Raw genomic sequence first — 16989 nt, forward strand, 5'->3', positions numbered from 1 at the left:
GTATATTATTTCTTAATATATATTTTTATTGATTTCAGAGAGGAGAGAGAGAGAGAGAGATAGAAACCATTAATGATGTGGGAGAATCATTGATCAGCTGCCTCCTGCACGCCCCCCACTGGGGATGTGCCCTGACCAGGGTGGGAGTGGGGGAATCAAACCATGACTTCCTGGTTCATAGGTCAACTGCTCAACCACTGAGCCACCCTGGCTGAGCAGTCAAGGTATATTATTATGTAATAAAAGATTTTCTATCATTTCAACTTATATTTAAACAATCAGCTTGATTGTTAATTTCAAAAAGAATCACTTTTCATCAACTGATTAGTGAATAGCTAAAATATAGTCTATCCATACAATGGAATATTATGCAACCATAAAAAGGAATGAGGTACTGATACATGCTATAATGTGGATGAATTTTTAAAACAATATGCTAAGTGAAAGAAGCCAGTCATAACAGGCTATATATTGTGTGATTCCATTTATACAAAATGTACAGAATAGGCAAATCTATAGAAACAAAAAGTAGATTTGTGGTTGCCAGGGGCTGGAAGGCTTAGAGAGAAATGGGGAGTGACTGTTAATGAGTTTAGGGTTCTTTTTAGGATGATAAAAATGTTCTAAAATTGATTGTGGTGATGGTTGCACATACTTGCAATAGCAATCACTAAAAATCACTGAATCGCATACTTGGAATGAGTAAATTGTGTGATATGTGAATTATATCTCAAAAAAGTGGTTATTAAAATAGAAAAGCTTAAAATTATCCACTTTAAGAACATTGTTCATATTCCTTGTTCAGGAAAGTTCCACACACCATAAGCAATGCTGCTGAAAGGAACAGAAACCTTAGTGCAAACTGGAACACCTCCAAAGGAGTATATGGAATTGGTAATTTAATAGCTGCTAAATAAAGTAACAACATGACTAGAGCTATGAAAGCAAACATTTCCATCTGAACTTCAAATGGCAGAGGGGTAAAGTTGATAAACTTAGAATCACCAGCTCTGAAAGTGTTCATTATCACAATTTCTTTCAGGAGTCAGAAAGAAGAGTTAATTTATTACAGCTGAGAAATTCTCTATAAAATGCATGTCAGAGACGAGAAATGTCCTTTGAAATTTTTTTGTTTGCATAGTTCTAAAAGTTTTTAACTTTCTGCAATTACTTACACACTGAGTCAGACACTTTAATCCTTAGAAAACAGATGACTCCAACAGACTGTGAATAACAGTTTCTCTAAGGGAAGCTAGAGTTTCACAAGTTGGGTCTTTGTTGAGGTAAAATTCTCTCTCAGGTCAGATGACATATGTATCCACTGTCTTTCAGAACAAAGTATAGTGTTTTTCCTTTTCTATTTTGCTTTACCAGCCATTGCAAATCACAGCAAATGTTATATTACTTTCCATGAGCTGCTTTGCTATTCGTAAGAAAGGATAAGAAAAGCACTCAAATATTTTATAAATCCTTTATAATTAAATCCAACAGTTTTTGTTTATCATTAGTGACCTCTAATTTCTAATTATAAAGTCTAAGGTAGCCACTTTCCAGGTGCATTAATTGCTGAACTACTAGAATCACACTAAATATATAGTAAATATATAGATCCCAGGCACACTAAACACATAGCAGATACAAGAACCCACCATCAGGAACAAGTGAGTCTTTTATTAATGGAACTAGAGGCCTGGTGCATGAAATTCGTGCATGGGGGGGCGGTCCCCTCAGCCCAGCCTGCACCCTCTCCAATCCAGGACCCCTCGGGGGATGTCCGACTGCCGGTTTAGGCCCGATCCCCGAGATCGGGCCTAAACCGGCAGTCAGACATCCCTCTCACAATCCTGGACCACTGGCTCCTAAATGCTCACCTACCTGCCTGCCTGCCTGGTCACCCCTAACTGCCCCCCGGCTGGCCTAATCGCCCCTCACTGCCTCTGCGTGCCGGGCTGATCGCCCCTAACTGCCCCCCCTGCCGGCCTGGTCACCCCAACTGCACGCCCCCCCTGCTGGCCTGGGCGCCCCTAACTGCCCCCCCCACCAGCCTGGTTGCCCCTCACAGCCCCCCCACTGGCCTGGTCGCCCCATGCAGCCTGCTGTTCAGTCGTTTGGTCATCCCTCACTAACCCCCCTACCGGCCTGGTTGTAGGCAGCCATCTTGTGAGGATTAATTTGCATATTACCTCTTTATTATTTAGGACAATCAGTAAGAACATTATTATTCTAATATTAGCTCTGTTCTACTACTGAAAAACTTCCCAACACAGTAAAATTCATTTTATTGGCAACTAACCTTCCAATCTCTCTCCAAAATAATGTTCAAACAAGCACATTTTTTAATAAATTGAAGCACATTTTTAAAAAATTTAATCACTTTGCATTTTTTCCAAGCCATTTCAAAAGTGTTCCTTAAACTTTCCTAATCAAATGGGGTTCCTCTAATGACACCCTGCTTTATTCAACAAACATAATAAAAAAATCATGTGTAAATTACACTTCTTTAACTTAATCTTATTTATTTATATTCAAAGGAAGTAAAAATCCTTTGGCAAATTAAGAATCTCACATATGTTCTGCAATAGCAATTCTGTAAATCTGAGTTTTCATATGCTAAATTTAACTAAGTGAGGGTTCATACTTTAAACAAATAGATTAAAAAAAAAAACACCCACTTTTTCATATTAAAAATGCATACTATTTCCCAATTACCTGAGATGCTCAGCTATTCTTAGAGAATGATGGGGAATTTAAAGCACATTTAATTCGAACTTTTTATTTTACAAATATGAGGACCAGAGAGATTAAATTATTTTCCCAAAAGTGCTTAACCAGTTAGTAAAGAAAACATCTTAAGATGAAAAAGTAATCTGCTAAACAAATTAATTTATACAAATAATAAGATAATTCTATAAAAGTACTTTACTTTCAGAAACATCCTCTAGCCACTACACCATCTGGTTTTTAGACAGCTCATTCACAAAACAAAAATTAACATTAATAAACATAAGAATCGTTTTCTCAGGGGAAAAAGAACACATTTATAAAATTACAGAATGCAATGTAATCTACACTTTGAATATTAACCACTTAATAGGGCAAAACTAACTGAATCAATATGCAATACACTTCTACTTAAAATGTCAAAGCTTTAATGTTATATTGTATTTTAATGTCCATATACAAGAAAATAAATCACATCAGTTTTCTTCTTCTCTACAAACTAATGGTAAGAAACCTAATTTAATATTTTCCAAACAATTCCAACACAAATATAAATTAGTCAAAAGCTGCTTTCATTAGCACATTTTTCTTTGGAAGAAAAAAATGAACAGAATTTAATAGCATCATATAAAAATCCTGGAAATTGTGCACAAGGACTAGCCAGGAGCTTTGCCCCAAAAAAGGGTATGCTGTTTTTCGTGTGTATACATGAAAATCAAGTAAGAATTATAAGGATCTACATTATTATTAAAAATAAATACACTTCTTGAAATATCCATTTTTAAAAACTTAACAATGATTGCCTAAACTAAGCAATTCAAACTGTATTTCCTAGGCCCTAAACAAACACTTGGGTTTTCAATTACCTGAATTCCAGCCCTATCCCACAGCCTTCACTGCAGTGCCCCTGGGACCCTTAGTCCTGAGGCGATCCATTCTCACGCACCCATGGGCCTATATTTCACATTTCCAGTCACTGCATTTGCAGCTCTCTCTATCTCCTTCCCTAGATCCTTCCAAGGCCCAGCCCATAGCCTCTACTTAATAAATCAATCAACCATTACTAGAAAACCAGTTGTCTGCTCTCTACCTTCTTCCTGGTTTGTTCTGTGTAGACGTCTGGAGTGTGGTTTCACACACAATGGAGTGTCCATATGTAGAGCTCAAGTAGTTATAATATTCATTGATTCATCTCACAAATATTATAGAGCATCTACTATATGCTAGGCCATGTTCCCGATGCTAGGAATACAGCCATAAATAAAATCTGCAAAAATTCCTGCTCTCAAGACACATTCTAGTGGAGTGGAGACAGATCATAAACAAAATATGTCAAATACACATTATACAAGATAGAAAGGAGAGTGACAGAGCAATCATTCCAGGAAGTTCTATTAAGAGCAAAGTTCCTATGAAATTTCTGGAGTTAGGCCTTCTGGAACCTTCCACAACTGTCCTTGGGGATGGGGCTTGCTGGGCTGAGGGTACTCTTAGTCTGCAAACAGGTAATCTACATGTCAGTTTAGGATTTTTTTCATTTTATAGTTCTTTATCCCTAGTTACCAACATTCACAGGCACTTGCCACTAAATAGGTGTTGGTAAGAAAATTCCGTAGAAGGTACAGTTAGTTGTAAGAATGCACATTAAACCTTCCAAAAAGCTTAAGAGGCACAAACTGTTTTGTCTGTGGTGCTAATTCTTCATATAAACATGCATAGACTATTAATTTTCTTTTCAAAAAAATGAAAGGGTAAACTTTAGCTCAGTCTCTGAAGAAATATATCAAACAGAATAAATGAGATTTTAACACCTATAATTTCTCAACTCCTAAAACATTACTAAATGAGTAAAAAAGCTATTAAAGACTACTGGCTGTATGAAACGGACTCAGGGGCCAACCTGGAGGGATTCCCACGGACCCAAGATGGAACAAAAATTTTTTTTTTTTAATCCTCACCTGAGGATATTTCTTCATTGATTTTCAGAGAGTGGAAGGGAGGGAAGATGAGGGGAGGAGAGGGGAGGGGAGGGGGAGGAGGGAGGGAGGGAGGGAGAGAGGGAGAAAGAGAGAGAGAGAGAGAGAAAGAAACATCTATGTGAGAGAGACACATCCATTGGTTGCCTCCCACACGAGCCCCGCAACTGGCCAGGGATTGAACCTGCAACCCAGGTACATGCCCTTGACTGGGAATAGAACCAGAGACCCTTCAGTGCACAGGTGACACTCTAACAACTGAGCAAGGGCCAAGATGGAACAATTTGATCATCATAAAAAAAAAAAAAAAAAGATATCTGTAATGGTGTGAAATATATCAAAAAACTAAAATCCAAACGTTTATATTATGTCTTGAAAAAAGTCACTGGTCACCTTCAGAGGATGTTAAGAAACTGACTCAAGTCTGACAACTAGTCTATAAAGGGAAAGAACCAAGTAAATAAAATATAAACTTCTGAACACAGTTCCCATGATCCTAAGATTTCACAATGGTTGAGATTACAATGTGCACGAAAACACTCTGAACTGGAAAGAGCTAAACAAAGGAATAGTTGTTTCTTCTGTTGCTGCTGCTAATTGTCCCCACTCTCAATAACACTAGTTCATGAATCTAATCTCAAGAGTGACATGTTCCAAGTACTTTTCTAAGTACTTAATATAATTTTCGCCTTTAATCTTTACAATTACTAGTATTCTATGCAGTGGGAAATAGTGTTTTCTAACACAGTCCTTTGAGTTTAAATATAGTAGTCATCCCTTATCCTCGGGAAGTATGTTTCAAGACCTCAAATACGACCTCAGTGGATGTCTAAAACCTTGAGTAGTACTTAATCTCATATCCAGTTGACCTTTGAAAAACACAGATTTGAACTACATGGTCTACTTATACACTGATTTTTTTCAATTGATCCTTGAAGTTCAAACTCATGTTCACAGGTCAACTTTATAGTTGGGAATCCATGTAAGCAGACAGCTGTAGTTATTCACAGATTTTCAACTACTACAAAGGAGGTCTGTAGTTATTTATGGATTTTGAACTGCAAGGGAAGCCTCTAACCCCCAAGTTGTTCAAGGGTCAACTATATATAATAAGTCCTCACTTAACGACATGGGTAAGTTCTAGGACTTTAGGCAAAATGACGTATGTTGAAACCAATTTTAACATAGGCTAATTGATATAAACAAGTTAAGTTTCTACGGCATAAAAGATGTTGAACAAAATGACATTACTTGAGGACCTGCTGTACTATATGGTTTTTTTTATACATTTAAAACATATAATAAAGTTTAATTTATAAATTAGACACAATAAGAGATTAACAATAGCTAATAATAAAATAGAACAACTACAACAATCCACTATTATAAAAATTATGTGAATAGCCCTAGCTGGTTTGGCTCAGTGGATAGAGCATTGGCCTTGGGACTGAAGGGTCCTGGGTTCGGTTCCAGACAAGGGCACGTGCCTGGGTTGTGGGCTCCATCCCCAATAGGGGGTGTGCAAGAGGCAGCCGATCAATAATTCTCTCTCATCATTGATGTTTCTCTCTCCCCTCATCCCTTCCTCTCTGAAATCAATAAAAATATATTTAAAATTTTTTAAATTATGTGAATAGTTTGGGGGCCATTATTAAGTAAAATAAGGGTTACTTGGACACAAGCATTGTGATACGGTGACAATTGATCTGATAACCAAGATAGCTACTAAATGACTAATAGGTCGTAGTTATATAGCATGAATATGCTAGACAAAGGGATGATTCACATTCCCAGTGGGATGGAGTGGGATGGAGTGAGATTTCATTATGCTACTAAGAACAGCGCACAATTTAAAACTTATGAATTGTTTATTTCTGGAATTTTCTATATAATACTTTTGGACTGCAATTGACCATAGATAACTGAAACAATGGAAAGTGAAATCACAGATAATGGGAACCATATAGTACAGCAGGTCCTCAAGTAATGTCATTTTGTACCAGCTCTACCACTTAGCAGCTCTTTCTAGTTGTGTAACCATCCCAAAGCACTTCTCTGCGCTTCAGTTCCCTACTGTATAAAATGGAGATGATAAGTGTCCTTACCTCCCAGCCCTATTTGTAATACGATAAGCAAATCTAGTACATATTTGTTTAGGTGATTATTTGATTAATGCCTACTTCCCTTCTAGGCTGTAGGCTCCAAGAGGCCAGAGAGCTCTATTTCCAGAACCTAGTCCAGGCTTCATAAATAGTAGAAACTCATTTGATATTTGTTGAATAAGTAAATGAATTTGCAGTAGAAAACAGGAGAGCTGAATAACTGCTCAAGTTCAAAACTCAGCCAATATCTCCAGAATTTCAAAGATGAAGATTTCCTTATAATTCCTCAACTATCAAGGGGGTCACATCACGTTAAGTACCTCTAAGCCCTGGGGACCAGAATCAGCCCAAGAACAATATTGCCTGAACTCCCTGGGGTTTTCAATAAAGAAGCTGCCAAATTTGCCAACTACAGTTTATCCAGGGCAAGCTATCAGTGTTTTTGTATTTTGGACACTTGCCCTTTTTAATTTGAGAAACTGACACAATCACAGTCCCTGGTGTGTTCTGAGTTTCAGTCCCAAATTATACAAGATGTGCAACAAATAGAATGTAGGAAAAAAGAAACACCCTTGAGTGCAGTACAAAATGTGACTCACCAGCTAGAGAGTTGGTTATTATTTACTGAACAGCTGTTGTGATCAAGTCACTATGCGAACAAGTGCTTTACTTGAATCATCATCTCATTTGATTCTCCCAATAACCCTCTGACAGAGGTACTGTCATTCCTATAAACTGGAGAGTCCCTATATAGTTTTTCCAATGTTCCATGGCTCAGGAATCACAGAACTCAGAATTAAGTCCAAATGTATCAGAAACCAAATTCCATACACCCAACCACCAAAGGGTGAGCCCTGCAAAAATAAATTATAAGAACCAAGTTGATAGTTTTTATCATGAACCCTAAACACCAGCAACAAATATTCGGCAGAATCACAAAAGGATTTTTTTTTTTTTGAGAAAAAGTAAATGTATGAACTAAAGTCACAAGCTACTTCTACAATAAATGTGATATGTCTATCATAATTCCAGTTTGAGTTGTTTCATCTACTTGAGAATGTGTATTTGGGTAGCAGTTCTCAAGGTGTGGTCTGTAGCCCCCTAGGGGTCTCTGAGACCTCTGCAAGGTGTCTGTGAAGTCAAAACTTTTTCCATTATGATGCTATAATGTTATTTGCCTTTTGCAGTGTTGACACTGGCAATGATGGTACAAAAGTAATCGTGGGTAAAACTGCTGATGCCTGAATCAAAGCAAAGGCACCAAACTGTACTTGTCATCATTGTGTTTTTACCACCACATACTTGCAAAAGAAAAAAAAGTCAGTTTCATTTAAGAATGTCCTTTGAGGAAGCAGTAAAAATGAATAATAGTGTTAAATCTCAACCCTGAATGCATGTCTTTTTCATAATCTGTGTGACGAATGGGAAAAAGTGACTACAGCACTTCCATTGCATTCAGATATACCATGATTGTCAAGAAAAGCATCCATGCAACTGTTTGGGTTACAAGCTGAACTAGCTGCTTTTTTGGTAGAATATTCTTTATATTTGACCTACAGACAAATTATGGTCATTTAGATGGGTATTTGGCAGACTGTTTCTGAAAAATGAACAAAATGAGTCTGCCACTTCAAGAAAAACAACTGACAGTATTTGTTGCCAATGATAAAATTCAAACTTTCAAATGAAAACAAGAATTCTGGAAAACTCTTATCTGCCACTGTGAAGTTGACATCTTCCCAATATTAAAGACTTTGCTTATGTCAACATTGGGAAGACCTGTATAACAAAACATCAGTATTTTCCAAATAACCAATGCATGATGTTATAAAATCACACCTGGTTAAAGATTCATGCTTCAAGAACCCAGTAGGCTTTTAATACTATATAAAGAAATTGATTAATAGGATTTCAGATTTATATTGCAAGTAACCCTTAAGAAACTACCACTTGTCTGTTGGGTGTTAGTTCAGTATCTAAGAAAAATATTCACAATTATCTAAGAAGGCTATTAAAATGTTTCTCCATTTTCCAACTACCTCTACATCAAAGTAAAGCCAAATTTTCTACACATTCATCAACATCCTACAACAATGTCAAAGAAGCTAAAAAAAATCTAGCTGACACATTTTAAAATGGCTAAAATAATAAATTTTATGTGTATTTTACCACAGTTTTTAAAATATCCAGTCTTTGATTAATACAGACATTAAAGAGATTTGCAGAAATGTCAAATAGTGCCACTCTTCTCACCAAATTTCTTTGTTTATGAAAATATTTTTTTTGCCTTAGCCGGTTTGGCTCGGTAGATAGAGCATCAGCCTGCGGACTGAAGGGTCCTGGGGTCGATTCCTGCCAAGGGCACATACCTTGGTTGCAGGCTCGATCCCTGGCCCTAGTTGGAGTTGATGCAGGAGACAATCAATCAATGTATCTCTCTCACATTGATGTTTTTCTCTCTCTGTCTCTCCCCCTCCCTTCCACTCTCTCAAAAAAATCAATGGAAAAATATCCTTGGGTGAGGATTAACAAAAAATCTCTTATATAAAAGGCCCGTGGCCGTCACGCCGTAATGCCCTCACAACCAATCGAGTAGGCTCTCACAGAGTGGGCGGGGCGGGGCAGGGTGGCAATGGGCGGGGCAGCCGAACATGATTTCATGTGCGCTGGGCCTCTAGTAATAAAATAAAAGCACACATACCTTTAAGAATATTTTAATGTTATTTTTATAAAAATATTTATATTAACATGCAATGGGCACAATGGGCTTATTATTTTTTAATGAATCAAGGAAAGATTTTTGAATCTTCTGTTTCAATTACTAATAAGGTAAATATCAATATATAACTTACATAAACACAAGTTCTTTAGCTTCTATAATAATTTTTAGAAGTATAAAGGGGTCCTGAGACCAAAAAGTTTAAGAACCACTGGCTTATGAAAAAGACTCAAAAACCAGTCAGGGCTACTCCTGATCATTACAGTCCCAGAATTCCAACACCTTCTCAAATCTGTCCTATCCCAGCTTCTACCCTCTGGTTCTACTATTGCTGCCACCACCATCAACCTTGGGGGAAGGAGGACTTGACCTTCCAGCCCAAGGTCTGAGCCTCTCTTACCTCAGCAGAGCATGCTAGACAGTTCCCTTCCTGTTTTCAAAAAACTCTCACTTCTTCTATAAAACCATGATTGTGTGTGGAGTGACTGAGCACATTTGTTTTATCGTCCTAATATTTAAGAGGGGGGAAATAAGATGTCTGTAAGCATTCTCTGACAGTTTCACCTTCTGTCTTTGTGACTCGACCTATAATAGGAAAAACCAAAAGTTCTAGACAAACACATCATCTTTTTGCTTGTGGCCCAAGGGAGAACAGGGTCCAGTGTTTTATCCCAAATGGTGTGGAAGGACCCTCCTCCCATCACTCAAATCATACTATTGCTCCCTGTCTTTAATAATAACTGCTCCTTACTTTTGGGATAATTTCCAAATTCCTAGTCCTATGCTGAAAATTCTTTCTACCTTCTCTCTCAGTGATTGGCCAACCTATCTAAAATTACACACACACACACACACACACACACACACACACACACACACACACATATTCCATATCCTTCTTCCTGCTTTCTATTCTCTCCTTAGAACTTAACATAAAACAAACTTTATATTTTATTTATTTGTTTACTGTCTGATTGCAGTATTAGAGCGGAACAATCAAAAAGCAGGAATTTTTGTCTGCTGTGTTCACTGCTGTATACCCAGCACCTAGAACTGTGCCCAGCACAAAATAAATTATTTGTTGAATGAATGAACAAGCCAGGGGTTCCTAGCCTGTCATATTCTGCAACTCAGTCCTGCATTCTCCACCATACCATAGAAACTTCAAAGGCCTCTCACCCATTCCTGACTCAAAACTGTCCCCAGGTCAATTCCAGAAACTTGAAATGCCATTTCCCAATCAAACCATCAAGCCCCTTGCCTCCCCCAGTTGTCTGTTTAAATCAGGCTCCAAGTCTATCAAGTTGATCTTACTACTCTCATCTCTCTCCCATCATCTCCATCGCCACTCTTGTTACCTTGGTTCAAGCTACCATCAGTCCTGCCTGGGATTTACTGAAACAGCTCACTAATTTCCAGTCTCATACCCTTCTGATACAGTCCCTGGAACTGAAAGAGTGAGCTTTCTAAAATAGCAATCAGATCACTTAAGCCTCCTGCATAAAACCTATCAGTGGCTCCCCATTACCTAAAGGACTGAATTCAAACTCCTTCCCAAGTGACCCATAGCCTTCCTTGTCCTAATAAACTACTTACAATTGTCCAACCCACCAAGAAACACAACCTCAAACTTTTGCCCATACTATTCCCACTGCACCAAATGTTTTCCTTCTATCTACCTGGAGAGCCACTGCTCAATTTCAAAACTCACCCCAAGTTCATGTACCTCCCTAAAGTGTTCCTGACTCTACATACTCTATAACATTTATAACTGTGAGCTCGAGGAAATGAGGAACTGTCATGACTCCATCTGTGCATCCTCAGGGCCAGGTGCATTGTAAGAGCAATAAAGATTTCCAAGGAGTTGAGTGAATGTGCATAAATAATGAAAGTCCACCTCCCACAAAGCCTATTCAGATAAAATAGAGGAGAAGCTTCCTTTCATGCTGCCAGGCTAGTTCTGGAATCCGCAGTTTACTCTACCCAAGTTCATTTCTACAGAGCCTGCTACTGAGTAATTTTAACCCCATATTCTGAAAAGGGGGTGAGAGGGAAAGGCTAATGCCCAACATTGTATAAAAAAAAATATCTACCACAAATCCAAAGGCAGGCTAAAAGAAATCTTACATATATAACCTTAATCCCATGTATGAAAAATGTTTTCTACACACCATGTGATCATCTCAATTTGGCAGATTTGAACGTCTGGAGAATCGAACTGTGCAATTTCAAAAAGGGGCAGGAAGTTGTGTAGACATCCTCTATTAGTGGAGTCCTGTCCACAAAGATTTTCAAAATAAGCTGAATACAGCAAAATTCATGGTCTCAGGAAAACAGTTAAAAGAGGGAATACCATGTAAAGAAATCACTGACTGGTTTAGCTAAGCCTTGTCTTTCCCTACCTTCCATCCAGTACTAAAACTTTTCCGTATAAATACATAATACACACAATTTAGAGAAAAGGGGAATCTACCAAATTTACATATACTATTTGAAGTTTTTTAAAAAATCAACAAACCCATTCTAGATTTTTTTGCCTGCATCTTTAGACCCTTGGTCCATAAATTGAAAATAAAATTACCCATAAATTAACAAAAATTTTTTGTTAATTTAGGTACTGCCAAAAATTCAGACTTGGCAATTTCCAGACTTAATGATTACTTAATTAATACTTAATGATTACATCTGTTTTTATTTTTGAACTTCAAGTAATACCCTGTTCAAAGTATCACTGACAGAACTGCTATCATTGTCATACTTAATTTTACATAGTATAGCACAGCTCCATTCTCTGGAATCTATCCCACTATTTCTGAGGACAGAGCCTAAAGATGCCAAAATGTCTAGCAGTAATTACATCTGCACTCCACTCCACTGGCACCTTCAGAGTGGAGAGCAAGAGCCACTCTCCTACAGGGAAAAACACTTGTCAGGGAAGAATCTCTCAAGTGAACTGCGAAGTGTAGTTTCTGACCTCATCAATGTAGCATTTAAAACTCTCTAGGTCAGTGATGGGCAACCTTTTGAGCTTGGTATGTCAAACTTCACCAAAAAAACTGAGCATAACTCGGGTAGTGTGTCACTTTGAGGAAAAAACTAACTCCAAGACTCTAGTCGCAAATGTTTCATCCTCAGGAGCAGCAAATGTTTCATCCTCGGCATGAGGCCACGTGTCATCAGAAATGGCTACGCGTGTCAGTGCTGACACGCGTGTCATAGGTTCGCCATCACTGCTCTAGGTAGAGGTAATTATCAGGTGAAAATGTTCTTCTACATCATTATTCAACTACTAGCAAAATTACCTACAGGACTGTCCAAGAAACACAACTTCTAATAAAGAAAAATCAGGAGAAGGATAAAGCACCCTCGCTAGATAACCAATAAGTAAATGATGCGGGGAACTCTGATCATAAGCAGAGAAAGAAAGTATTAATTGAGCATACAGGATTGTCTGAAGGCTGACAACCTATTCAGGCCTTCAAACTCAACCATGTACTGTCTCTGATTACTTCTCCCATCTCTGATTTGAGCTGTTACTTCTCCTTCTGAGGATTCCCTTTCCTGGGGCTCTTCACTGTGTAATTATGCAACATGTGGGCACTATAAAACATATAATATAGCTTTACTAATTTAGGATTTTAAACAACAATGTGATTTTCTCTACATACTACCTAAGTAGATGTTCCTTCAATCTGGAAGGTTTTAGTAAAACATAAGGACTATTTTTTTAAAGTGTTATTTAGAATCCTTACTTTTGTTCCCACTTACTTAAATATCACTTCCTAGACTTGCAATATTTTTGTCCTATATGAAAATAATAAAATTAAAGAAGCCCAGTGAAAACATCAAGATTAGTAGTAAGGAACTTAAGATTTGGACAAGGGACCAGATACTAATCTGAGGGGCTGGAGGTAAGGGGTCTAAATATTGCTCTGAGTGCACTGCTCACTTTCAAATCACCTGGTGGTTTGAGAATTTCAACATTCTAAAATACTGCAGTCTACATGATAATACAAATCCATGATAAGCATCATTAAATAAAGTTGAAAGCTGAAAATGCAATTTTTTTTTAAAAGAGACGTAGGCAAAAGCAGTGTACACTTAGGGATACATGATTCCATCTAATTTTCAGAGTCCTACAGGGCTGAGCTGACTTCCTTGTCCCAGCAAAGGGAGGCCTAGATAGGAGAAATGTTTTATTCTTCACATTGTTGGAAAAGGGCACAAGAAAACGTTTTGATGGGACTTAAGAGTGACCAAGTGAAATGCAAAGGCAACTTCTTAAAGTGCTTCAAAGTTCTGACTGCAGCGCTTCGGTACCCTGACATTCATCAGGCCTGCCCCCAGAATTTCAGAAATATTAACAGCCAACTGGCAAGGAGAAACATTTTCAAAGTTCTACTTCCTTCTATGGTCTCACCTAGGTCAGCACTGCCACAGTGTGAACAGATCTGTGATATTTGACTCATTGGAGGAAAAGTCCTACTGGCTCTGAGATGCCCCCACAGTAAGGTATCCAGAGACAGATAATGATGCTGGAAAGAGATTGGTTTGTGTTTTTTTAAACACAAACAGGATTAGGGAGGGAAATGACTAGGCAAAGAAATACACGTACCTTTCAACTGGTCAACAACAACGCTCTGGCCTAGGCGTTCAGTAACTCTCCCATCCTCCATTTCATACCGGTCATCTAGGTATTTTGCAGTGGCCTCAGAAATGTGAACCTTGCCAGCCACTCCCAGCTGCTCCATGAGATTGGCCAGGTTCACGTCATTGGACCAAACGTCGAATTTAAACCTCCTCATGCCCAAGATGCCACACAAGACAGTCCCCGTGTGAACCCCAACACGCATGTTCACCATTTCTTTCTTCTCCTGGCAGAAGTGCTCGATGGCTTTGATCATGCCCAAGCCCATTTCGATGCAGCAATAGGCATGGTCGGCCCGGGGCTCGGGGCACCCTGCCACACAGTAGTAGCAGTCTCCCAGCGTGCTGATTTTCTCACACTTGGTCTCTTCACACAACCGGTCGAAGCGACCAAACAGATCATTGAGGAGACCCACCAGAGCATGAGCAGACTTGTTGGCACTCATCTTGGTGAAGCCCACAATGTCTGCAAATAAAATACTGACCTCTTCAATCTGCTGCATCTTAAATGGGCGGAATGCTATAGGGGCTTTCTGTATGGAAGACTTTTTCTTCCTGTTCTTGGGGCTGGAGGTAGCATGCCTTTTCACAGAATTCTCACTCTCCTCATCCCCCTGTTTCATCAAGTCATCAGCTATGATTCTTGGCATCACAGAATGAATCATCCTCTCTTTCAGGGCTTTTTCCACTTCCAGATCCTTCCCATGCATAATTGACTGTCCCACCTTGAGGAAGGTGCTCCTGGATCTCACCTGGGACATGATGAAGAGGTGGATCCCAATGGCATGAATGCAGACATGGAGTAGGGCTCGGCTCAGCAGCTCCCAGTGCCGGGGCCCTGCTTCGGGTGAGGGGAAACAGTCTTCATCTTGGAAATGATAGCCAAAGGTCTCAAAAAGAACAGAATATGCCACTCCCAAAATCAAGCTCAAGTACAAAGGTAAGTGCATGACGGTGTAGAGCAAAAAGAGCACTTCAATGCACATGGAAAAGCTCCCCACTTGAGATAAGCAAGTGTCTGTGGACTTAGCTGCGGAAGTATGATTGGAGCTGTCAACACGTCCTGAGAGAGGCGTCAGAACCTGAAACTGGGCAGCCAGGGTCAGAGTGAACACCAGGAGGGTGAAAACCAGCGAGGTCCACACATAATGTCGGGCATACATCTTGGTGAAGGTAAACAGGAAAAAGCCCATACACACCACGAGGAAGCACAGAGCAGGGGCTGCCATGACAATCAGTTTGGATCTCATGTGGACCCCAAAATAGATGCTCCAGAGCAGGCAGGCAAAGCCAATGTAGAACAGCGCATACCGGAAGCGGCGCTGGGTTTGCGGGAAGCAGCGCTCCAGACAAGCCTCCTCCAGGTTCACCGAGTCGAACTTGGGGTCCCACCACCGGCTGGAGGCCCTCTCGAACAGCTGGGGCAGCTTCTTCTGCCTGCGCAGGCGGCCTCCGGCGCCCACTCTCCGGGGAACACCCCCTGAGTCCGCGGAGCTGCTACAACTGGAGGAGATGCTGTACTTGCAGTGTTTGGGCTGACTGTTGGACGACAGCTGCTTGGGGTTGATTTTGACCCTCACGCTGTTGCTGTCTCCGCTGGAGTCACAACTCACTTCGGTGCTGTGGTGCTGCAGCAGCTGCTGGTGGGGCGGGGAAGCCATGTTGCCGCGCGCTCGCAGCCGCCCCCGGCCGGGATCGCCGCTACCTGTCAGCGGGACAAGCAGAGTCAGGCTGGTATTTGTGCCCATCCAGGTACACGCACCTGAAGGCCACCAGCTCTACCCACTTCCTAAGTGGCCCCAGCGGTCTACTCGCGAAGGCACCATATGCTCACAAAACTGCCGTAATGTCTAACCAGCGCTCCCACCGTCCCACCTCGAGGCCGACCCCAGCCACCCGGTGCGGGCCGGAAAGCCCAGGGTCCGCGAGGCGGCGTCCACCGAGCCCGCGGCGCCGCCCGAGCCCGCGGCGTGTCCCCTCGCTCACACTCGCCTGCTGTGCCCACCGCGGCGGCGGAGGGGAGTCCGGCCCCGAGCACTCTCACGCCGCCGGCCGCTCCGGCAAACGCGGCTCTCCGGGCGGTGGCGGCGGGCCCCTCATGCTGCGCAGAGCGCGGCGCCTCCACTGCGTCAGGCCGCCGGCCAGACCCCTCCGTCCCGCCCCGCGCCCGGCGGCCCCGCGGGAGGCGGGCAGCGAGTTTGCGGAGCCCGCGGCGCTTCGGCCGCCCCCGTCAGCGCGACCCGTCTAGAGAGGGCTACTGCCAGCCCCTCCCGCCCGCTCCCGAGGCCGCCCCAACGAGCGGGGATGCCCAGGGCCCGGGAGACGCCCGGCACCGAAGGCAGGGCGCGGGCCCCTCAGCCGGCGGCCCGTGCGCGGCACTGCCGCAGAGCCCGCTCCCGCGACGCCGGCTCGGGACGCCGGCCCGGGGCAGCCTCCCAAGGGAGCTAGAGATGCCGCCGCGGCCGCGGCCACCGCCACTGCCGAGCCCCACGGTGCCGCTGCCTCATGTCGGAAGAGCCGCCGTCTCCGACCCCCTCCCCGCCCCCTCCCGCTGTCACTGACAGACTCCCGCCCGCGCCGCCCCTCGCCCCGCCGCAGCGCGCACGCGCGGCCCGCGCTCGCCGCCGCCGCCGCCGCCGCCGGCCTCGAATACGCGCACGGTGCGCGCGCCGGGCTGACGAGGCTGGCGGGGCTATGGGGCTATGGGGCGGGGGCGGGGGCGGGCGCGGGCTGCGGCTCCGCCCTCCGCCCGGGGCAGCGCCGCGCCCGCCGCGAACTCTGCGGTGCAGCTGGGGCTGGCCCGCCCCGGGGGCTGGCTAGGGGA

At 42.1% G+C, this 16989-nt stretch overlaps 1 protein-coding gene across 2 annotated transcripts in view; it reads right to left on the reverse strand.

Annotated features, from left to right (window-relative positions):
• Window positions 1-16989, reverse strand: part of ADCY9 (adenylate cyclase 9) — a 139746-nt gene that overhangs the window by 115097 nt on the left and 7660 nt on the right. The window contains exon 2 of one of the 2 annotated variants that reach the window (XM_054714673.1): window positions 14134-15870. In XM_054714673.1, coding sequence (XP_054570648.1) covers window positions 14134-15870 — 1737 coding nt within the window. Of the gene's footprint in view, window positions 1-14133; window positions 16117-16989 lie in introns of those variants that run through there. The other variant, XM_028145658.2, reaches the window with a different exon arrangement.

The sequence above is a fragment of the Eptesicus fuscus genome, chromosome 4, assembly GCF_027574615.1.
Source record: "Eptesicus fuscus isolate TK198812 chromosome 4, DD_ASM_mEF_20220401, whole genome shotgun sequence".
NCBI lineage: Eukaryota > Metazoa > Chordata > Mammalia > Chiroptera > Vespertilionidae > Eptesicus > Eptesicus fuscus.